The following is a 26,000-nucleotide window of genomic DNA, read 5'->3' as shown; positions in this document are numbered from 1 at the left end:
GGATTTTTACATATTCGTTTCTGTCAGAGAGTGCCTGTGAGATCGATTAAAGTGTGGTGAAAACCTGGGGTTACGGTGAAACGATTTAGCGATGAAATGGACTTTGTTATTCAAAGTTATTGTTTATGATCTTATTAATACCAGTGTCCTCCACTAATTGAGATGATCTATTGCAATTACTGTAGCCATGCTACAGACGCTGGTGCAGGGCAGAAGACAATTAGTTAACTAGTTGCCATGAATCTGGAAAAAACGGAATCCTGGCATATTAATACTCGTAATAAGGTACTTAACATACATTGCTTCAGTCAAAATACCAACTGTACAAACTGTAGGTCATTAAGTGCAGGTTATGGTAGTAGAATACCAATGAAATGACACCTTCCGTAATAGCACCAATAACATAAGACCTACAAACCGGTCCCAGTGCTTCAGTTTTAGATATTGTGTGTTGACACTTCCTTGGAATGCTGCGGGCCATGACTGAGTTGCGTAACAAATTTCATAGCATTAAAAGGTGTGGTAATGATGTATCATTCTGATCCCTGCTGGGTGGAATTCATCAGTGTCCTCAAAGATCGTTAGCGGCGAGGCTGTGTCCTGCATCACCCTGCTGATAAATGGGTTTGATGTTGCCTTGGTGTCAAGGCCAAATTTTATCATTATTGTTGGAATCTATTTACATCAGCACTAAAGCAGTTCTTATGAGTAAAACGGTGGAAAATGTTGTTCAAAGTCATTTTTGCTTTGCATATGCAAGCAAAAAGCAGAGCCCACACTTTTGGTAGTCCTTTGGTAGTACATATTTACATGGTTTGTATGTCCTGTTCAGCCTTTTTCAGTTGATATTTTAAACCCATCATAAGTGATTAAGTACCAAAAAAATAGAACTCAAATCTGCGGGTCAGAGTTGAGTGTCTAGCAGTCCTTATTAAGACTATTGCTGAATCCCTACATCAGTGACCATGTACCGTCCCGAAATGAATAGCTGAAACAGACAGACTGCAAAGCGAATTCTGAATGGTCAAAGTCCTTTCCAAACCTTGAGTTTCTGAATCGCAACGTGACAGGCAACAGGGCCATGAGACAAGCGGTAGCTCAAGCTTGGCTGAAACATCAGCCAGTTCAGAAGGAAAGTGAAATGCTGCAAAGGAAAAATATGAGGATTTAAATTCCCAGGTTTCCCTCATTGCAGAATAAAAGGGGGGGGGGGGGGGTGATATCATTTTGTTATAGGTGCTTAGGTAGCACCATGAGATACTGACTGTCAGACAGCTGCTGCATGGCTGCTTCTGCTGTTTCTGTGCATTGTTGATTGACTTTCTTAATCTTTTTTCTTTGTTTTGTTTTCACATCCTGATCCATCATTGGCTACATTCTTGTTAAACAGAATTTATTGTAAGTGTGAATATGGCAGAATCCTCACAATACCACGAGCTATTAACTCACGGTATACATTCTATTGTTTGGTCCTGCAGATCACGGCTTCCTTTAAATGCAGGCAAAATATGTTTTAATGAACATGTAAATGCTTGTTTGATGACAACATGGCGGTAATACCACACACAACTCTGGTAACAACAAAACACTAAATAGAACTCTTTCAAAGAATTAATTCAATTGCTTTAAATATTGCATAGAATAGAATAGAATAGTGATGCTTAATTTATTTTGGAATTTATTTATTTTGGCAAAACTGATTCTAGAATTCAGATTGCGCAGGTGTGAGGCAGACAGTACTACAAAAAAATGGTTATGTTTGGGTGGTTCTGAAGCTGAGACAGCTGACTTGAGTAGAGAATAATCCCAGCAGGCTGAGATTTGACAGCATAATAAACAGTCCGATGGCAGAGGATATACTGAGAGAGACCTGAGATAGTCCTTATCAAATCATAGCACAGCACACTTAATAAAGATGGCCACTCGCATTGTTAGGGTGAAGACACCAACTGGCTGTCTCCCAAAACAACTCTCTTGCCATGATTCACCTACCACTGACCTGGGCAATTATTTTCTGTGAAGGACCAAATTCAAGCTTCACTATGTGAGCAGGGTACATTTTTTTAACGATCATCTTCATGCCCATGAAAGTTATAACATATTTTCTAGATTGTTTTTAACAAGGATCTACATTCTGAATCAGTTTTTACTTTTTCCAAAAGGATCCTTTTTGCATATCAGTATGGAAGTAACAATTGTAATTACAATTGTTCATGGGACTTGAACATGAAACCTTACTTTTTCATTTTAATGATCATGTGGGCTCTGGCTGGCTTTTGCCCAGGTCTCACCTCGCCCCTTTGACTACGAGATGGAGTATATATTTTTAGACTAGAATCGCTGCATATTTTGAATCCTAATTCTGAGTAGGTATATTATTCCAGAAAAGGCAGAGCACTGTCTGACATGTTCTTTTAGTTGTTGGCACAAAACCACCTTGAGGAAAATGAGTGAATGAGGAGGCTATGGAAGGAAATCATGTTTGTGAATTTCAATGTAAGGCTTTAAGGATGGGAAGCATATTAACAATTAGTTCATTTCTATTCTTAATTTCTAGTCATAGATACATGCCTTCACATTTAAAATTCCAGTCATTATTACTATTAATAATAATAATAATAATAATAATAATAACAATAATAATTGATGCTACACTGTAGCATTTATTTTACTTCTTCTTAATATTCCTAGTGATTCTGTTAAGGGATGATACTACGGAGCTGTAAATGTGGGTATTTTAGGTCTAATTTTACAGTTGTACACATGAAAATGTGTTGCTGAGCCAGTTGTGCAAATGATTTAAATGAAATGAAATGCCAATAGACAGGGTGTTGTTTCTTCCCCATTGGGAAAATTTGTGATCATCTGCAATAAGAATATTCTTGCTGTGTCAAATCAACACTAATAATAAGATCATGTAGCGTTCTGATCTATGATAAGTGTGATTTCTGAGCAAGTATTATAGAAAGTATCATAAAGGGGAGAGCTTTGACCAGACAGATATCAGGTTCCTTCATCCTCCCATCTTCTGTACAGCAGAGAGTGTTTTGTTTTTTCAGCCAAACTACAAGGTTTATCTGACTCTGAGAATCGCTGAGGAAAGAGTTAAAATGAAGTACAAATTAAGAGATGAAATGATTACATTTGAGATACTTCTATGGAGAAAATGTGAAAGACGTATCCGACATTCCAGAAAGATCATGATATTGGTCCGAGTTACACACATAATTTCAAGGTAATGTCCCATAAATCAGCAGCTCTCAATGGCCAGGATTTACCACCTAATACAAACATATGCACTATGGAGCAAATATTTCATCCACCCATCCAAGGATACAAGAAAGAGTTTCATATTGGGGGAGGGACACAATTGATTTATTTAAATGCAAAAGTATATTTCTTGGGAAGGATGAATGAAGTCACATTTAAAATATGCGGGCGGGGGGGGGAGGGGGGAAGCACACACACCCCCCCCCCCCCATCCCACCCGTTCTCCCCTACGTACTTATGCTCCATGTATCCATCCATTTATCCATTCTTTTTATCCTGGTCTACAGCTTTGATACAGCTAACAAATATTTACATTATATAATATATTAATATAATATTACATTATATTAATGTATTATATATTATATAATATAATACATAAAACAAGAAGACCAAAGAAATGGAAGTCCATGATGAGAGTATCCAACTAGCAGAAGAAGCCTTCCACTCTCATAGAGCAGCAACGGTCAAGCAAGGAGTAACCTGGCCATGTAATACTACCTTTGAACACAGGAGGGCGGAAGTACTCCGATGAGAGCAGTGGGTAGGTTGTAGGCACACTGTAGGTTGACAATAAGAAGATTTACAAGTGTCATTCACATATGAAATGGAGAAAAACTGACGTCAAATACCCAAATGATTAAGTTAGGAGAGTGTTGGAAAAATCTGTGCACACAAATCCCTCCAAGAGGTGTTTTTGACATATATATTTCCAGGCAACCTTGGTGTTGCAAGACTATGCATGGAGCAGGTGTCTTCAGGCACCTCACAAAGGATAAAGGTGCAATGTTTGAGGGGAAACTAACTTCCCCTTAGGACCAAAAAACAACTGGTTGTTGAGAAGTCAGAACACATTTATTTAATTTTTATTTATTTATTTATTTATTTTTGGGGGGGGGTGTGTGTGTGTGTGTGTGTGCAGCACTACCAGTCAAAGGATGAAGGCTGATAGGTGAGAGGGCTGCAAGAAGAGAAGTCATGTGACCATGATAGGAGGTAATGGTGCAAAATCAATGGAAGGTGAGTCATAATGCCCAAGGATCCTCTGAATAAAGCATAATATTTTACATGTATTATTTAAAACTGTAAGGTGAAGACACAAATAGCAGTCTATACTTACACACAGTGAATAATTTATGCAAATAATTGCAAATAATACATTGTATTCTAAGTGACTAAATGAAGACAGAATAATGGCAGAAACATGTTTCAAGAGCGTCTATGTCCTCCAGAAACAAATATTTGGGTAAAGTGTGATTTAGACTTTGGCACAACATCTACCTATTTCATGAGAAAGTATAAATACTGGTAAACATACAGTGTAAAAATTGAACAATATCTATCATTTACCACAGAACATGCAAGTTGGTCATTTCTGAAGGCTACATGCTATTGCAAGTTGTAACCATGCAGCAAATTGTAGATCACAGACAAATCCATCCATCCATTTTCCAAACCGCTTATCCTATTGGGTCGCGGGGGGTCCGGAGCCTATCCCGGAAGCAATGGGCACAAGGCAGGGAACAACCCAGGATGGGGGGCCAGCCCATCGCAGGGCACACTCACACACCACTCACTCACACATACACACCTATGGGCAATTTAGCAACTCCAATTAGCCTCAGCATGTTTTTGGACTGTGGGGGGAAACCGGAGTACCTGGAGGAAACCCCACGACGACATGGGGAGAACATGCAAACTCCACACACATGTAACCCAGGCGGAGACTCGAACCCGGGTCCCAGAGGTGTGATACAAGAGTGCTAGCCACTGCACCACCATGCATGAATGCTGAATCATGATTTTTTCCATTCTTTTATAATCTGTAAGTGGAAGGTGGTACTTATATTCTTGTTTTCTTCTTAAAGTATCTTAAGAATCTTCTGGAGCATACATATATATATATACATACATACACACACACACACACACACACACACACACACACACACACACTATATGTATGATAATTCAGTAATATCGGATTGAAACTTTACAAGAAATAACATCAATTTACTTATTTGCATTTTGCAAACATAAATTTTGCATAACACCATTAATCAGTAATCACCATTTAAATTGACAAGATTATGCTTGATGACCAGCATTACGAAGAAAAGAAGAATTTATCAAATAGGCAAGAGGCAGTTCTTGAGTTCTTGTCGGTACAGACATTTCATAGCAGTCATAACATAATCAATCAGACACCTTGTGAATATCGGTAAAAATGACTTAATACCTGTGATTATTGTCAACCATGACAGTTAAACTATAACTGCAACAACACCACGGATTATGTCTTTTTTAACATACGTTTTTATTTTATATTATGACAGTCAGTCGCAGGGGGGTCTGCAGTTAATCCTGGCCATAGGGCATAAAGCAGGGATACACCCAGGATGGGATTCCAGTCCACTGCAGAGCACATACTCACACACTTACTCATACTATATGGACGATTTAGAGGCACCAGTTAGCCTAACAGCATGTCCTTGGAATGAGGCACGAAACCTGAATAACTCGAGGAAACCCACACGACCGGAGAACCTCCAAACGCCACACTCACAGACAGTATTAAAATCCCCAGCCCTGGAGGGATGGGCAAACAGCACTACCCACTGAGCCACTCACATGCATGCATATGCCCAGTCATGAATACCTAAGTCTGACAGACTCTGTGTTATCATTTTTCTACTACAGAATACTCTTCTGTCAAGCATGGCTGTGAAGCTACAGTAGTTCATTTAAAATGTACATTAATATTTTAAACAGTCTCTATATTCATTGCCATGCTGAAGGTACCCATGGCACTAGTCAACTTATGCACTGTAACATATGTGCGATATTTAAGTCAATTACACAAAAAAAATACGTTTTTTTTTCTTCTTCAGTTCTTTTGTAACATGTGTTTGATGCTCACCTCCACTTTTTGCTAATGACTACTGTGGATGATGAAGTCATCGTAAGTCACGGTGTACAATGAGCCAAGCCTTACAGACAGCACCTTTGTGTGCGTTAAGCCGCACCCTACGGTTATCAAAATATGCAGCACATTTCCAACAACGGGTAACTTGAGAATACACTTTTCCATAATATTCCCACAGCTTTTGCTTAATTCATCATATCGGTGTCTCCCCTTAATGGAGCGCAATTCAGTGGGTTTTAGTGTCACATTCCCCTTTATGGACACCTTATGGACTTTGGGCAATTTCACACAATCTCAGCCCTTTCCACCAGTTAACGCATTGAAAGTCTCGCCCAACCGGTTACGCCTGTACAGAGCTACATTGTGAAAGGGAGGGAAACAAAGATATTTGTATTCCTGATACCAAGTGTATGTATATGTGTTATTTAACCTATTGGAACGTAAAGCTTTGACGTGATTTTGTTTGATCGCAATCCGGTATCCATTCATGTTAACACAAAGCAGGACTTATTCTCCAGGAACATAACGCTGGCGATCAGAAGCAAACAACAGGACGCCTTATGACACCATGTTACATACGGGCGCGGTGTGCGGAAAGATCTGATTATCTGATCATCTCCAGCAGAAGCGAAGCCCCAGTGAGCTTAGAGCGCAATTCAACCGAGGACAACTTTTAAGCCTGTCGTCTGTCTTACCTTCTTACTTGGTGTGATTGTCGTGGAACATACGAGTCTTGCTTCATTTTAATCTATTGATTCAGTAACTTCAGGGGTGTGTCAGTCGAAGAAAGTTTAAAAACGGAATGTAATGGTAAACATTTTGCGGTTCTGCTATCAGCTCGTTTATTCTGGATTAACAGGCTTCATTTCTTAATACTGGAACAACAGTTCAGGAAAACTTTGACGATTTGGGAACGATCAGGAAAAAGGACCACGGACATGGAACAAGTTAAAGAGGGGGGAGCTTGATGGTGAATACAGTAGTGTTTATTTTCTTTTTCTTTCTTACTGTACCATGGACAGTGTCAAACTGAATCGGACACTTTTTGTATGTTTTAGGGCTACATCTGAATTAATTCGACTTTAAATTCGTACCGAAGTCGAATTTAGGCTACAGAATCATACTTCGAGAAACGTATCATATATTTTCAACGTTGAATACCGACCAAAAAAAACTTCGTTGTAGTTCTTAAAGCTACATAATATTTCTTCTTTAATGAGCAGCGAATAAATGTTATTGGAGCCTGAAGAGTGAAGGCGGTAGAAACATGTTAACGTAACAGAAGGAACTGTCGGATTTTCGGGCAGAAATAATTGACGGCCATGGCGTGCTGCTGGCGGTGGTGCCACCGCACCTGCACATGCTGCCTGTCCGAGGAGGAGAGGAAGAGCATCGCGGTGGACAAGGAGATCAAGAAGATCCTCAGGCAATATAAGAAGAAGGAGCGCAAGGAAATCAAAATTCTCCTTCTCGGTGAGTGCCCGCCTTATGTCGGAAAGTTACATATTTACTTACTATTCATCATAAAATACAGTATACATGTTTTGTGAGTGGTTACCAGACCGACACAATTACTCTCCAAAAGGTGTCGAATTTAAATAAAGATTTCTCTGTTTTTCCAAGGTGGCTAAAAGCTTTAGACTGCTAAGCGATTAGCTGTTTCGTTTTCCTCATTATTAAATCACTTAGTCTGGCTCAGTTGATCCTACTGCACTTTTCCACTATGCGGAATATTATAATATCCGTATTTATGAAAAATATCAAATACAATTTCCCTTGCATGTTAAAGATGGTACTGATAATCAGCCCCAAGTGTGGACAAAAGGCAGCAATTATTAGTGTTTAAATCTATAAATTGACGTTCACATATTACGTAAAAATATGACAAAAGTAGTGATTTTAGACAAGTTCTATAATTCATCCAGTGAGACTGTGCCAGAATTTCTCTTTCAACAGACACAATGGAATTGAAACCACACCCTAGTCTATACCTACAGAGTTCATTGAAATCATTCACAAATATTTAACTTAGTTCCCATCAACAGATTAGGCTGTGTTTGATAAACATAAATGTAAATAATATATAGGCTATATCGAAATAAGCTGGTAAAACTGGTGTTTTTCTTATCAGTGGCTGGTCTGTCATTGTGGAATGTGCTGTAAGGCTTTTAGAATCGTCCTTTTTAAGTTTGTAACAAATACTGCTGCTGCTTTAAAAGAGTCATTTTAATTTCATATAAAGTTCTATACCCTGTATACAGGGGGTGGACAAAATAATTGAAACACCACATGAAAAAGGCCTTTAACTTTGAAGTAACTAAATCACAATTACATATGAAGATGAGTCATATGAAGCTGACAACCAAATAGCAGTAGGTGTCATTCATAGATGAGGTCTGACCTTAAGCGGCCTAAGCAGAGTTTTCAAAGCATGAAGCACCTGTAGAATATAAATGCTCAGTGCGCAAAGTCCAGGTGCACTTGTCACAAAAACGGCAAAATAAGTAACGTGTTAAGGGGAACAGTCTGAAAAAAGTCAGTACAACATATGGCAAAGACGGGTACATTTCAGGAGACAGACAGACAGATGATGAGGAATTGATACAAATCAAAGCTTATTGACAGAGATAGACAAACGCACTGCAATACAGTTGATAAACACCACAAAAATACTGCTTCAAAAATGACCACAAAATGGAACCTCTGTGACCCATTCTCAACAAACACTGCATGTTGTGAGCTTCTCAAAGTAGGTGTATACAGCAGGGCTGCCACTTGGAAATCACATCCAAAACCAAAGCGCAGAGAGGCACAGCCTTGTGTAAGGAGCACAAATCCTGGGCCCCAGAGCAATGGGAAAATTAATCTGACCGTTTTACTACCTCTGGAAGGGTTTCCGTGTGTACAAAGGCAAAGGATGCCTTCAACCTTCAGGCTCATTTGGTCTGGGCAGCCACCTTGTCTGAGTCATTCGGTTTGATGATCGTTCTTCATGGTCATCATAAAGGTTAACACATTTTTCACTACGGCCAATGCAACACCCTATGATGCCAACACTACTGCCTCACAATGTCCCTATATACACTGCTAAACAAATTCAAAATTGCTTTCAAGATGACTTCTGTAGCATAGAATGTGAAGTAGGTTTCCTCCTCCGTAAAGTGGAGAATGGTCCATTGACCCACTCCACACAGGTCAGAACTTGTAATGGACTGAAGCCTTTCCAAGGAAAAAGCATAGCCCAATACACACACACACACACACACACACACACACATACAAATACACACAGAAACATACACACATACAAACACACACATACATATGTATACACACACATATATGTATAAACATAATGTATATGTATATATATAATATATATGCAGTACTGTGCAAAAGTCTTAGGCAGTCCAAAGAAATGTTCAAAGCTGTTTATCTGTGTAGCAAGTGTACTTTGGCTTAGAACACAAAACGCAATTTAACATTAGAACGTGCAAATTAAGAGTAACACAATAAAAACTAGTAATAATTCTAAAAAGTTACTGATATCTAGTTGGATGGCTAGATGAACACCGCTTCACTTCCCAAACTTCTCCTCAGGGGCACCTCAGCCGTTACATGATTTTGTTAAATTTCACCAAGAGCTCAATTAAATAATGAAATATATTGGTTTAAAAAGTCAGTGACAGATTGACTAGCTGTGTGAGGTGTGCTAGTGGCCAAGTCAAAAAATACATGGCTGCACTGGACAGTCGCTACAAATACTAGGATGATTTTAGCAGAGGTTCTGAAATGGCTAAGCTGACACACTTCGACAGGCATAATATCATAGTTTTACACCAACACGAGGACAATCTAAGCATAATTTTCTTTGCCTGCCTAAGACTTTTGCACAGTACTGTATATTCACTTATACACACGCATACATACTATGGGTAAACAGAACACAAAGGACACAAAAATGATGATGAATAAGAGCATAGCAGGAAATAAATAGTCTGTAAAATGAGAATCATAAGAATATAAAACAATCCTGTTATTGGAAGCATCAGGGTTGTTCTTTATCAGATTTTAAAATATGTATAATACAAAAAAAAACTCCAATATACCAAATACTCCGGTATGGGGAAGTGCTGCTTTAAAAATCGTACATATTTAATGGATGTTTTTAAGCATTCATGTCCAAAACAGTTGGACAAAATTTTTGGGCTCAATTAGGCTAACACAGGCTACATTTAACCTGCTAAGTGCAATTCGTTATCAGCTGATCACAGTGATTTACAGTAATGTGACAGATTACAGAAATAGTGCAGCTATGAGTTAGGGTATGACACCGAAAGCACACAAACTGCACAGAAACCTTATGCAGAACAAGGTGAATTTTGATTTAAGGATTATGTGTATACTGCTCTGGAACTATGTATTTATCCAATGTCTCAGCCAGGGAGCTTAAATGCATGGGTTCACCTGGCGTGTTGTCCAGGGGCCTGTGTTATAAAGGGGCTTCAAAAGCGACCCCTGGTGGTCAACTTTTAACATCGCCAGTCTGTGGCCAGACCCCCAACAACTTTTATCGCTGGGCCTTCGGTCTCAATAATCAGTCGTCAGAGTCACAAAATGATTCTGCTTGCCCATACTTTAGTGTAATAGTACTGTACATGGTAACTTAAATTGACTTCAGCTGCAGTTTAGTAAGTGTGAATGCTCAAGGTCACTTGACATGAATTAAACCACTTAATGAATTTTTAAAACAATAAATCTGAAACATCATACATAAATTGCTGGAACTGGGGGAAAATACTCTGTTACTGGCCTACTGCAATGCTACGGAAATGAGCGACTTGGGGGAGGCGTAAGGCAAATAAAAAGGGGGCTTTATTGGGGTTAACAAACAGGAGCAGTGAAATAAAACAGGACCACAAGGGCTCAAAACAGGAAGGCTTGCAAAAGGTAGGGCGCAGGTAATGGGAGGAATGACGTCAGTGACCGGACTGGCTAAGACGAGACAAACAGGTACTTAAATGCGTAGACTAACAAGGGACAACAAGCATGAAGTGTGGCTCATCAGGGCCACGACAGGGAGAAGCCCGGAAGGATGTGACACCAGAAATTTATTAATTATATTTTACATTTCATTGTTTTAAACGACCTTAGTCTGGGTCTGCCCTTAAAACAGAATAGGCTTTGCATAAAATAATAATGTACTTTATAAGGTACTGCAGTGTAAGCATTAATTACAGGGCTGCAGTGTTGTGGCTTAAGTCTTACTCCTGTGAATTCGACTCTCCGTTGATGCCGCACCCAGTTCATAGAAACAACGCAGCTAATGTCAGGTACTGTCATTGACTAGGGATTTAGTGACAGGAATTATACTGATAGTATGATATTCCAGCGTAAAATGTTCCTGCTGTGTTTGTCATTTTTCTGGACACGCCCTTCGAGTGCAGAGGCAGGGACTGGACAGTTGTCCAGGGTGTGAAAGGTTTTGGTTTGCTGTGTCACTTATACTAGAGAGACCAGTGTATCCACCTTCATTTCCTCTGACTGAAGGTATATGGTAAAAAAAAGGGGGGGACTTTACCTACAATGAGAGCTAAGAGTGTGAGTTTACCTAAGCTCACCGGCTATTTACACTGCTTACACCCTTCGGTTCACTGCTATATAAATCTGTCACCTGACATCACGGTACTGTACAATGTGTGTTATCTACTCGTTTTATAGCATCTTTTCAAGTTACCCAGGAGAAATGTGTGCTATTAGAATGAATAAAATTAATAAGACACACGCCCTGATTGTTGCAACATAAATGCAATACCATTGTCCTGGGTACATAAAGAGGGTGGTGTCATCGGTGACCCACAGGTCTGGGCACGTCATTTAATGAGGAGGATTTGATGCGAGTTTCTTCCCACAGCAGGATAGAAACACATTTGTGCAACACCCCCCCCCACTCTAAAAAGGCAGCAGGCTTGCAAACTGCCTCCACCCACTGCCAAATGACAACTTGTTTTAACTGCGCCGGGGTGAATGACATGTTCACAAAATGAAAAATGTCTAGTGGTGCAACCAAAAAATATTTTGCAATAATTTGCAATAATACATTTGATAAAGTAACCATTTAAGTGCATCAAACATCGTCGTTGTATGCCTTTTTCATTTATGATTAGTAGTAATATTAACTGCGGATGTGCCACTTGCCTTTTCAAGCTCATTTCAAATTAAATAGACATCTGCTTGGACACCTACACAAACTTTTGTCCTTGAAACCAAGTTTATACATACAATTATTAAAACAAAGACTTTTATTGTATTACAGTATTTTCATGGGTTGTACCATCTGACGTGGAAACAGCCAGTCTATCCCTGAGTTGAAAATGGTCATTTTTGTCAATATTTGAGTTAGATCTCCTGACTTTTTCACTGCGCCAGGTAGAACACTTGGTGTCTTCTTTATGATGTAACATCTAGTCCAGAAACATCTTCAAAAACGACATTTTAAAATTCCTGGTTGTGCCACCTGACGTTACTGTAAATTTGGGACTGGCTGCAGACCCCCTGTCAGGTCGGTCTGCTGACAGACCACAAGCACACTGTGGTGCCCGGGGTGTTTTATTTTTTTATTCAAATTGGTAGATTTATTAGGAATCTGCTACGTTTTAATTGATAACGTGTCTAAACAGTCATAGTCGTAATGTTAAAGTTTGATGCTACTGCATAACCTACATATAATGTCTGTTTAACTGGACTTTATCTGACATGCTGCTAAATGTTAATGGAAAGGGCAGAGATAAACAAATGCTACAGATTTTCACAATAAAAGTCTTGAAAGGATCTAATGTCCCTGCAGTGGACTGTACATCTGCAGCCGCACTCTGTTATGGAAATTTGCAGACAGGTGTTTTTCAGTTGTCTCACTGGTTTTAAAACCACAGTGTTTTTGGAACTTTGTATAAGTTCAAAGGTTTCAAACATTGAATTATGCTTAACTAATTAATGACATTTTCGAAATTACTTAAATATCATTTTAATTCGTTTTCATTTGTTCGAACAGCTGCACACCCTGACATTTTTGGACTTTGGGATACAAAAAAAAATAAAAAATCAAAGCTGTATTGTTTGAATGCACTGAAAATATTTCCTTATTAAAGAGATCTCATTCAATAATGTCAGGCATGCTACGTATTAAAGGATTAAAAAATAATGGACTTGGGCACAAATGTATGTATGTTATGTCATTCGCTCGCCAGCCATTTGTTTCAATATACACCAAAACGATGAGAACGTACGATAAATGCTAGTCTGCATCAGCCAGGTTGAAGAATGCTTTTTACATTTCTTTAAAAAGGCAAAAAAATGCCGGTCTGTGTGTGAAATCATTGTTAATTCATTAGCTGCTCTCAGCAAAAATAGCCGCTGAAGTTCATAGACAGTGAGCATAAAGAAATCGATCTCTCAATTGAGGAATGGAGACCTCTGAATGTAATACAAGAACACAGCATAAACGGGCAATGATTCAGGGAAGTAAGGTGTGTGAATGAAAACACTGCCGTTTACCTTTATGACTGTGGGAAATAATGAGGAATTGATGCTGCCAGATGCTTGGGTTTGCACAGCTGGTGAAGTGGATTGAAGCTCAGCAAGCAGGAGGTGCTCGCAGAGGAATGGGAAACGCACGGTCGAGACGAACAAACCGCACCAGTTAATGTTATCCGGTTTTATAGTGAGACTGTTAGTCCACACTTTCACTGCCTGGGACGATGAGTACCTGGATGTTTATCCATAAAAAACTTTGGATGCTGAAAGCCAGCCTTGCTGGTAACGAGCTCAGCACAGAGGTCAGTGCTGTGAATTTCCTGTAATTCAAATGTGAAGTTGGGAAAAACCCTACAGCTCCTGCTGTTGACTTTTGCTCATACGCCTGTGAGCAGTCGAGCTCTCCTCCCTGTCAGCCCGCATCTCCCCCCCATTTCTGCTCTTGACTTCCTTTCCCTTCCCATGAATCCTTTATAGGCACAGGAGAGAGTGGAAAGACCACCTTCATCAAGCAGATGCGAATCATCCATGGGAGCGGCTACTCCGAGGAAGATCGCCGGGCCTTCACGAAGCTGGTCTTCCAGAACATTTTCACTGCTGTTAAAGCCATGACCAATGCAATGACCACACTCAAAATCCCCTACGACAACCCTGAAAACCAGGTGTGAAATCGCAGACCTTATGACTGCACACACAGACACGTCTGTGGCTGTAGTTATCATTCCGCCCGTCCGTCCGAACAGGGTCATGTTGAGCCTTGAGTCTCAGGAAGCACAAGGCAGGGAACAGGGGAAAATCTTAGGTGGGATAGCTGCCCGTTGCTGGTTACAATTTAGTGATGCCCACCACAGATTATATTTACATTTCATTAGTGGCACCTTGATTTCCTGTACCTATTGTTTGATCTGGTAAAATAATCCAGCCAAGTGATATCCAATCTAAAGAAAGTGTCTTTTTTTCTGCCTATGACTTATGGAAAGAGGAATTGCTTTGCTAAGTGGGTTCTGTTGATGAGGTAGATAAAGTTATATTATTCAGAATCAAAATCTTTATTACCACATGACCAAGACCGGTGGAAATGTTTGTTGGTACAGCTTGCTACTGTTGGAGATACCATAACAATAGACCACTAACAATGAGGACATAATACAGACCGGGAATAAATGCAAGACTCAGAATACCCAACAGAGTAAATCCAAGGCATGTGATAAACACAGCAGTTTGAGTATATCAGAGTCCAACCGAAATTTCTCCAAACAAACTTCTGCCTATTTGGGCTTCCAGGTGTTAGCTCAGCGGCTGCAGGAGGTTGATACCCTGCAACTCACCAAGCTGGAGCGGCCCCACGTCGATGCCATCCAGCGCCTCTGGGCTGACTCCGGCCTCAAACTTTGCTACAGCCGGCGCCGCGAGTACCAGCTACTGGACTCAACTGAGTAGTGAGTAACGGGGCTCCGCCACCTGATCTGGAGGGCAATATGAAGCAGGTTATTCTACAAACAACAAGGAATGTGTGGCAGTCAGCTTGTGACAGCAACAGAAAATAAGCCTTGAAAACTGAAGGAATTGCATGAATCAGAGTTGGTTATGTTGCTCCTTAATAGTTAGAGGAGTGTTACATGTAGGACATGCAGGTGAATCTTCACTTGTAAAAAACACATGAATCACAATGTAAGATGTGAAGGTGTTACTATGGCAGTCAGGCAGTAAGACCAGAAATATGTAATGTGCTGGGAAACACCAAGCGAAAGCTTAGATAGAACAACCAACGAGATAGGAGAAACACCAACTGGAAGCTTAGAACAACCAACACGACAGAACAAACACCAACAGGAAGCTTAGAGCAACCAACACGACAGAACAAACACCAACAGGAAGCTTAGAGCAACCAACACGACAGAACAAACACCAACAGGAAGCTTAGAGCAACCAACACGACAGAACAAACACCAACAGGAAGCTTAGAGCAACCAACACGACAGAACAAACACCAACAGGAAGCTTAGAACAACCAACACGACAGAACAAACACCAACAGGAAGCTTAGAGCAACCAACACGACAGAACAAACACCAACAGGAAGCTTAGAGCAACCAACACGACAGAACAAACACCAACAGGAAGCTTAGAGCAACCAACACGACAGAACAAACACCAACAGGAAGCTTAGAGCAACCAACACGACAGAACAAACACCAACAGGAAGCTTAGAACAACCAACACGACAGAACAAACACCAACAGGAAGCTTAGAGCAGAGAACAACCGCAGGCTTATTGAAGATCAATGAAAAGGCATTTGATTGAGGAATGAATGTCTTGAAGTTGGCTACTAATATATACTAATATATACTAATATATATATAGTTTTATTTGTGTATATGATGTGTAATTTTACAGTTTTCATATACATGTCCCCTAGGCCAGTGTATGTTTAAAAAATGAATAGATGTGCCGTACATGTCCATCTTTTGCTATACTGACTAAGACCACAAGATGGCGAGCAAGCCTAATACACAGGCAAAGATAATGGTCATTGTTAGAGTCTCAAGATCAACCAGATGTGCTTCAGCTGAACAAGAATAAAAATGTGCTTATGCTTTTATGGTTAATTAGTGATGCTGAAACCACTATCCATTTAATCCATTTGTAAATAACATTTAACCCACTTCTACTTACTAGTTGGGTAATTAAAATAGTCTAAGAACCATTTGTATATTTATATTAATATTAATATTTTTTGGATGTGTGTACGTATGTATAATAGTCTCGATTTCATAATGCTGGTACCACGAAATGTTTGAGTGTGAGGTTCTGTGAATGATGTGAGTAAAGTGTAATGTAACAAAGTAGAATCTAATAAGAAGCATTTCTTCTCTTGATAGCTTTATGGCTAATTTAGGACGAATGGCAACTACCGAATACATCCCTACGGATCAGGATGTGCTGCGGGTCCGAGTGCCGACGACCGGCATTAACGATTATTCGTTCACCGTTGACAAGATTTCCCTCAGGTAATCGGAGATCCTGAAATAGCTCCTCAAATGACTTAAATAGCTCTGCAATAACACACGTATTCATCCACACTAAGTGTGAGTGTAGCACCTGAACTACTCTATATTTTATTTTAATGTGTGTGGCATAGCTGAGCGGTATATAACTCATAACCAGAGATATTATGCTGCTGCTTTTTCAACACACAAAGGGCGTCATAGTACTCTCAGACTGAATATATAATATTGCATTATGTTCTTAAATTGACACGAGTGTCTGTACTGTTGCACTCGGGGAACTAATTATGCCTCTCAGGTAGATGTTAATGTATTTATTTACAGGATAGGGGCCTAAAGTGGCCACATGATATGACACTTGATGAGATTAGCACTTAAAATCGTTTCAACTGGAAGTTCAAGAGGCTGGATAAAATTAAAGCTAAATGCTAAATCTACGATAACGCCAAGCATTATGTTGTGTAGTGAAGGGTGTGTCTATATGTACACATGTACGTATATTTAGTCCTGGGACATCAGAAGCATTTTGAATGCGGGGGGGACACACTGGCATAAAGCTAATATTTTATGTGGGGGGGGGGGTCCAAATGAATAATTATGAAATGTGAGGGGGACACGTCCCCTTTGGATCTAATGGCGACGACACCCATGGTTTAGTCTATATGCAGTTAAAGATATCACATCCTGTTTGTTATACCACCTTGAAGTATACATTTATTTCTGTATTTGCGCGTGGGAAGGAGGGACAGTCCTGTCAGGCTGCGTCAGAGCTGGCCGAAAGTACTGCAGACGCTGTCACTTAATTAAGCAAGCTGAGCAGCTGCTTCATCAAGACAAGGGTCCGCCTCGCCGGGTGGCACAGTCACCATCCTGCTACCGATAAAGGGCGGCTTGCCCAGCGTACACCTGCCAGGTCAACGTGCCCCACGCTGCGACAGGCGCCCCGCTGTGGCACCGAATTGTTATCGGATTCGGACCTTAATGATACCTCAGGGTGTTTTTCTGCCGTAAAGGCGATTATATATTTATACATGGAGCACTGAGCATGTGAAGCTCGGCTGCAGACAGGCGAGGTTCACAGCGAGCGGCACGTTTCTGACCGGTCTGTCCGCGGCGAGGAGCGCGGACGGATTAATTAGGCAGAGGGGGGGGGGGTGTTATCCTCAATTCTGCTGCTAAATTTAACTGCTTAATGCTATTTTGGTTCATTTAAGGAAATAATAACAGGGCCACCAGAAAACATTCTAATCTAATAGAACGGAAACCTGGTGTGATTCCAACAACCAAAAAAAGGGATGAACTGATTTATAAACTAATCATATCATTTAGAAAAACAAGAGCACAGCATGTAAGCCACGTTTATATTGAATTACTTTACTTTATATTGCAGTTACTGTTTGGAAATGAGAATAGTACAGAAAGTAAAATGAGAAAACTTGCACATAAAACAACGTTAGCTGTTGATCTAACATCACAGGTGCATAATAGCTGTTTTATAGTGGTCAGCTCCAAACGACGCTGCAGATATTTGGAGATAAAGTTAAGCATTTTAATTCCAGCTTTAATATTATATTAATTAATGTATAAGTATTACTGATCATGGTGGTGTTGTGGTTAGCACTGTTGCCTTGTACCTCTGGAGAGCAGGGTCTGAGTCTCCAGCCTGGCTCTGCATATGTGGAGTCTGCATGTTCTCCATGTGTCGTCGCTGGGTTTTCAGTTTCCCTCGAACATGCTGCGGTGATTTTCAGTTACCAAATTTCCTGGGTGTGATTGGTTGGCACCCCATCCTGAGTTATTCCCTGCTTTGCACATGTAGCTTTTAGGCTCTGCAACCCTGCATAGGACATATAGTATAGAGGGTATAAAATATGGATGGATGACCAAACAACTGTTCAAATTATTGTTAAATAACAGTATTATGGCCTAAAAGCAAACACAAAAAAAATTGCTATCAGAAGTTCAGTGTCAGGTTGGGGTGAGATTTTCTTTGCCATTCTTGCCATTGTGGGGCTATTTTCACAATGACTAGGGAAAAGATTTTATAATAAACCACATATGGAAGGGGATTCATAGGCTGTCTATGCCTGTATCAGACTGCAGTGCCTTTCTTGGTCTTTGACAGAAAACGTCAATTGACTGCCACAACCGTGGGACTTGTACACTCATCTAGCCAGTAGATGGCACTGTTTTGCAAATACCAAAGATATATCTAAAGCAGTATTGATGTACGGTGGTTACAATTGTTATCTTATATTGTAAAACAAAGCAATAAAAAAAATCTGCACTTTTTTGACAAACTGTAGAGGATTTCGTAGCAGGGCACCTGCTCTCGCCTGTCTGCTGATAATCCCCCCGGATGGCTTCCTCCCTCTGCAGGATAGTGGATGTGGGAGGGCAGAAATCGGAGCGCAGGAAGTGGATCCACTGTTTTGAGAATGTGACATCTCTCATCTTCCTGGCCTCCCTCAGCGAGTATGACCAAGTTCTGGAGGAGAAGGATACAGATGTGAGGATCTGTTCCTGTTTTTGTTCCTATGTCCCTTCCAGTACCTCTTTTTCACTTCACTTCACTTTAATTCACTTCAGTTTAATTCAGTTCAGTTCGATTCAAATGTATATAGTGCATTTTCACTACGGTCTCTGTCTCTTTCTATACTAGTTCTCCATCTGCTTGTCATTCTGAACTCCCCTCCCCCCCCCCCCCCGTGTCAGGGTGAATAAGCCGTTTATCTCTCCCCACCACTGTTCTATCTCCCTCTTGCTCATTAACCTTAACTGACCCCCCCCCCTTTTCAGAACCGCATGGAGGAGAGCATGGCACTCTTCTACACCACCATTCACTCACCCTGGTTCCTCCGTGCCTCCGTCATCCTCTTCCTCAACAAGAAGGACATCCTCGCCGACAAGATCCGCACGTCTGATCTGCACACGTACTTCCCCAGCTTCACAGGTAGCCAAATGCCAATACATTCATCTCCTGGATTCAATTAATGGGCCAGTAGGAACCGTCTGACACGGAGAGAACGTGAGAGGAAACAGATTAATTCAAGTACAGCTCATCCCACTGAAAGGTCAGAGCATCCAGACTGTAAGCACTGAGGCATCTTTAAAGATTCTACAGAATAGTCTTTCTTGGGAGTCTTTTTGTTTACAAATTGTAAAATTCTAGATACTATTACAAGCTCTATAGTGGTGGAAAGTGTTGATGTTTTCCATTGTGTGTATTACCTTTTCCTGCTAATATGAGCATCAATGATATATGGGTGACTGCGTTACTTTGCAAGGGTAACTTCCATATTTGTATCTGGAGGACAGAAAAATCACATAGTACTGCTTTTACCTTGGTAGTGACAGGTTTGACTCCTGTGACAGGGTGCGAGTACAGAATGCAGACCTCTCAGATGATTTTACTGTGAACGGCGGTTGATTCCCCAATCAGACTCTAGTATCCATACTGTGAACCAATCAGACTCTGGTGCCCATCAGCTCCACTTAATGTCCCTTCCTCTGTTGCCCATGGCAACCAGACGTACCCAGCTCTGCACAACACCAGATTCTCAGGGGAGAAGGGCTGTTGCCCTCCATTTGACTGTGCTGCAGGTGGAATAAGTTAGAAGACTTTTTTATATAATCTCCATTAATAATCCCATGTAATTTAATTTTGAGTTTGGAGAGTAGGCTGTACATCTAGCTGTATTAAAAAAAAAAGTTTGACTTGGCATTTTTGCACACTCTGTTTAGTTTTAATAAGACTCTTCCGCTTCATTCATGCTCGCTATCGGTCCCCCTTCAGTTTCATATCTCATATTTTATAGCCCTTTTATTATTCTTTTGGAAACACTTTACTTAAGGCCATGTTTTAAGTAATTTCTAATCACATTCAAAATGCATTATAATGCTATCATAAAGCATTATGAACATGGCTATAAATATTTATGAAAAAGCATAACACATTATAGCCATGTGAATTATGCATTATAACTGCCTTATGAAGCCCTCATCTATAATGTACTATAGATACCTTCATAATGCAGTACAAGGCATCCTTAATGCTATGCTTATACCAGCCATTATAATACATTATACAGGTATCTATAGTGCGTTATAGATGAGCTTCATAAAGCATTCTGCCTTTTGATATTCTGCCATGTTTATAATGCTTAATGAATGCATTATAATGCATGATGAATGTGTTTATAAATGACTAAAGACACGGCCTGAAACAAAGTTTTACCAACTTCTTTATATAATCTCCATTAATAATTCCATGAAATTTAATTTTGAGTTTTGAGAGTAGGTTGTACATCTAGCTGTATAAAAAAGTTTGACTTGGCCTTCTGGCACACTCCTCCATTCAGTTTTAATAAGACTCTTCAGCTTCATTCATGTTCACCATCAGTCCCCCCGCAGTTTCTTATCTCACATATTTTACTGCCGCTGCTTCCTTCCATCTCCAGGACAGAGACAGGACCCCCTGGCAGCCATGAATTTCATAGAGAGGATGTATATCCAGCAGGCAGTGAACAGGGAGAACAAGGACGAGAAGAACAAGACAGTGTACCCACACTTCACCTGTGCCACGGATACGCAGAACATCCGCAAGGTGTTCAGCGACATCAAGGACACGGTGCTCATCAAATCCTTGGAGGAATACTACCTCCTCTGAGGCCGATGCTGTTGTCCGCTTGGGGAAAAGGCTCCAGGTTCACAGAAGAACAGCGGCACTTGCGCCAGCATGACCCAGTATGCTCGAAGGGTCCGACTGAGTCATGGACCGGGATCCCAGAGGCACTGGGTGATCAGTTTCTGTTTCCTATCTGAGGAGGACCTCCCCCGTATAAGCGACCACTGTCCGGAGTTGGACCTCGACTCATTACACGCAGGAGAGGCCTTAAAGAGAACCTCTATCTCTCCATTACCTGCTGCCATATGAGAAGTGCCAAGGAAGACCGCTTTATGTAGATAGTGACCTTTGCGAGCTGCATAGATGAAAACTTCAAGCCTGAATTTACCGAATTCTAAATTAAAACATGAACTACACCACTTACAACTCGGCTCTTTGCAAGGAGTGAAGTGTCTGATGGGGGACTGCAATCGACTGCTCTGCTCTGTCGTCCACCCGGTTGGATGGTGTCCATTGTTTTCATATTCCACCAGTTTTTATTTTTTAGGCCAAGCTACCAAAATCACCAGCAATGACATGGAAGTTGAACAACACTAGTTAGCTAAATAAAATAAGCTGGTTCAAGGTTTTCATGACGTGAAAATCATACCAGTAAACACTATTACATCATGGATGGCACTGTGAGTCCATTTAGACGGTTCATGTGTTGTGTTGAACACAGCGTGTGTCACAAACTCTGGCTCAGTGCTGGCCTGATCTTTGCAGAGCTGTTTCCTGCAACATCATTGAGTTGAGCTGCTATCTCTATTCTTTAACTACCCAGTGATTAAACCCTGGGTACTGTATGTGTAACATGTATTTACGGCTTTCTTTGATATTTTCACGTGAATATTGTATAAGTACATTCTGCATGGGTAATATGTTTTTCGTATTTGACAACGGGAAGTGGAAGGTATTTTTGTGATCCCGATGATTTCTTGTGACGGGGATGATGTCAAGGAGACAATCATGGTATTAAAATTTTAAGTGTATTGTCTGATACCTCAATCATGGAGTGAACTGCTTTGATTGATCTGTATCCTGAAACTGAAGGTAATCACCGCCTTTTAAAATGATTTTTATTGTACATTTGCTATACAGCAGTCATACACATCGCAGTATTTATTACCACCAGAGGTGGCAATTTCCATTCCAGAAAGTAAAAATACAGACCAGGATTTTGTTTCAACCAACTAGTTGAGCACAAAGAGTCAGTCACATACTGTAGTACTCAACTGGTTGGTTGAAACAAAATCCTGGTTTGGATTTTTACTTTCTGGACCTGAAATTGCCACCTCTGATTACCACCAATGCCATTCAACCCCCTGCTTTTCCACATGCTCTGTGAGTCCCGTAGGAAAGTATATTCCCTCCTCTCACAGTAGTATATAATGCATAATATTGAAAGCTATGACTTTCACACAGCAGAACAGTACTAGACTGATAATTTTGGAAGAACCCCCTCAAATACCCTGAAAATGTGCAGTTTGGAGTTTTGTTGGTGAAATCCAGGAAGACAGGTCTTTCAAGCAAACAGGATGAGTAACATTTTTCCCAAGCTCAGACACTGAATGTCTACAATATAACAAGAGGTATGTCAACCTTTTCTTTGCCTGGCTCAGAATTAAGGCTTCTGGACAGATATTAAGAATTCAGAGTTCGGCCGGAGGAGGAGCGTAATGTAAAATGACTTGTGATACACATCTTATCACTCGGCTCCAGAGTTTTAGACTTTCAGAGCGTTCGTGAAGGTTGTGAAGTAAGCCCTGCCTTTATGATGTATGTACTGCATTGATCTATGATATTGGATATAAGTTTTCAAGCTGTGTGCCGTTTCTTCATTTATCCAGTACTGGTTGTTTTTTTCTGGCTAAACCTTTCAGAATATTTAACCACAGTCATCCATTAAAATGCTATAAATAAACTGCTATAAATGATATCCGTGCAAATTATTACTTTTATGCAATTTTCCCCAGCCACTGTTATTCATGGCTGGTGTTTCTGAAGTCATCACTGGAGACTTTTGACTTTAGATAAGCAAGCTGAAACAGAACCTCTTTTCTGTTATGCAAATATCCCAGTAACACATCATAAATACAGTACATTTACTAAACGCACTGATGTTTAGGCAAAAAGTAAGTTGCCTCAGCAACTGCAGCAACTGTTCTGTGTTTTCAATGGTAAATTACCATCTGGAACAAATAGCTCCTGGTATCAAGCCTGCTGTCAGACTACAGCCGTGGTCAAAAGTTTTGAGACTGACGCAAATATTGGTTTTCACAAAGTTTGCTGTTTCAGTGTTTGTAGATCTTTTTGTCAGATGTTTCTATGGTATATTGAAGTATAATTACAAGCAGTTCATAAGTGTCAAAGGCTTTTGTTGACAATTACATTAAGTTTATGCAAAGAGTCAGTATTTGCAGTGTTGGCTTTTCTTTTTCAAGACTTCTGCAATTGGCCCTGGCTGCTGTCAGTCAACTTTCTGGGCCAAATGCTGACTGATGGCAGCCCATTCTTGCCTTCTCAATGCTTGGCGTTTGTCAGAATTTGTGTTTTTTTTTTGTCCACCTGCCTCTTGAGGATTGACCACAAATTGTCAATGGGATTAAGGTCTGGGGAGTTTCCTGGCCATGGACCCAAAATGTTAATGTTTTGTTCCCCAAGCAACTTGGTAATGACTTTTGCCTTTTGGCACGGTGCTCCATCATGCTGGAAAAGGCATTGTTTGTTACCAAACTGTTTTTGGATGGTTGGGAGAAGTTGCTGTCAGAGGATGTTTTTACTATTGGCATGACACAGGACTGATGGTAGCGCTCTTCTTCTTCTTCTCCAGACAATCTTTTTTACGGATACCCCAAAAAATTGGAAAGGGGATTCATCAGAGAAAATGACCCCAGTCTTCAGCAGTCCAATCCCTGTAGCTTTTGCAGAATATAAATCTGCCCCTGATGTTTTTCTTGTAGAGAAGTGGCTTCTTTGCTGCCCTTCTTGACACCAGGCCGACCTCACTGTGCATGCAGACGCATTCACACCTGCCTGCTGCTAGTCCTGAGTGAGCTCTGCATGGCTGGTGTCCCAATCAAGCAGCTGAATCAACCTTAGGAGATGGTCCTGGCACTTGTGGACTTTCTTGGGCACCATGAAGCCTTCTTCACAACAACCATACATCTCTTCATGAAGTTCTTGATGATCCAATAAATGATAGGTGCAATCTTACTAGCAGCAATATCCTTGCCTGTGAAGCCTTTTTTGTGCAAAGCAATGATGACTGCATGTGTTTCCTTGCAGGTAACCATAGTTAACAGAGGAAGAAAAATTATTTCAAGCACCACCCTCCATTTAAAGCATCCAGTCTGCTATTATAACTCAATCAGCATGACAGAATGATCTCCAGCCTTGTCCCCATCAACACTCTCAACTGTGTTAACAAGAGAATCACTGAAATGCTGTAGGCGGGTCCTTTTGTGGCAGAGCTGAAATGCAGTGGAAATGGGTTTTTTGTGATTAAGTTCTTTTTCATGGTATGGAGGGTCTTTGCAATTAACTGAGATTCATCTGATCACTCTTCATAACATTCTGGAGTATATACAACATGCCATTACAAAAACGGAGGCAGGAGACTTTGTGAAAATCAATATTTGTGTCATTCTCAAAAGTCTTGGCCATGACTACAGTCACCAGGGATGAGCATCTCGCAAGGGTCTCTCAAACTCTCTCCTACATCATTAGCATCTCCAGCACTGAGGCCCAGGTGACACGCATCTCTATGCACTGCTAGTGATCCGTATATTAAAGATACAAATGAAGCAACTCCTAATGCGATATGATTCACCCCTATCGCAATGCAGTGCAATTCCACATAATTTGAGTCAATGCAATGCGATTCAACGCGCTACGATGCGATGCAAAAGAATATGATGCTATGCAATTCAGTATGGTACAGACACAGAAACAGTTTAGGGGAATCAATCTGAGTGTAAAATCCCTGGTCAAAAATTATTGGTTACATTTCTAAATAATGAAGGTATAGGGCTTCTACTAATAGTTCTAAATTAATAAATCAGATTTTACCGATGCAAAGATGTTAGAAACCATGCATCCCGAGTTCATCCCAACTTGTATCTGCAGCACACTTTTTGAATCGCATCATGAACCTTAATGCCAATCCATTGACGCGAACTGGTGAATACTACCATCCCTAAAAATCACCCCACAAGCCCACAGAAGTATGACGAAGATTTGGCTACAACTGAACAAAAGCATCTTTGCTTTTTCATCACACAACACCAATTAAATACGGGCACCTCCCAGCTGAGCTGTCAGCTCGCCACACTAGACCTCACCTGCTCATCTCCGATGCTGCTGTACAAAGATGGGTCTGACATCCTCCAGTGGTACCAGGATACAATACTGCAGCTGCACCCTCACGTCTGCAAGATCTCATCAAACCAAGTGGCCTGTCAAGGTTTCCACGACCCACTACATCAGATTCTCTGATAATTCCTAGTCTGAAAGGTCTGAAATCAAAATCTCATACATTTTTGTCCTTGGTACCAGCATGATGGGACTTACCTTCATCTGAACATCAGGCACACA

The 26,000-nt window shown here is 40.6% G+C and overlaps 1 protein-coding gene across 1 annotated transcript; it reads left to right on the top strand.

Annotated features, from left to right (window-relative positions):
* The first annotated feature begins 6,536 nt into the window (after positions 1 to 6,536).
* On the top strand, positions 6,537 to 22,412 carry LOC125709284 (guanine nucleotide-binding protein subunit alpha-11-like). The gene is made up of 8 exons (XM_048977576.1): positions 6,537 to 7,166; positions 7,504 to 7,669; positions 14,207 to 14,391; positions 15,014 to 15,168; positions 16,613 to 16,741; positions 19,118 to 19,247; positions 19,538 to 19,691; positions 21,199 to 22,412. Exons 2-8 carry the CDS (start codon positions 7,519 to 7,521, stop codon positions 21,405 to 21,407), a joined length of 1,113 nt encoding a protein of 370 aa, XP_048833533.1. The 5' UTR covers positions 6,537 to 7,166; positions 7,504 to 7,518; the 3' UTR covers positions 21,408 to 22,412.
* The last annotated feature ends 3,588 nt before the right edge of the window (positions 22,413 to 26,000 follow it).

The sequence above is a fragment of the Brienomyrus brachyistius genome, chromosome 15, assembly GCF_023856365.1.
Source record: "Brienomyrus brachyistius isolate T26 chromosome 15, BBRACH_0.4, whole genome shotgun sequence".
Taxonomy (NCBI): domain Eukaryota; kingdom Metazoa; phylum Chordata; class Actinopteri; order Osteoglossiformes; family Mormyridae; genus Brienomyrus; species Brienomyrus brachyistius.
Note: the sequence above shows the minus strand (reverse complement) of the source record. Positions and strands in the feature narration are given on the sequence as shown.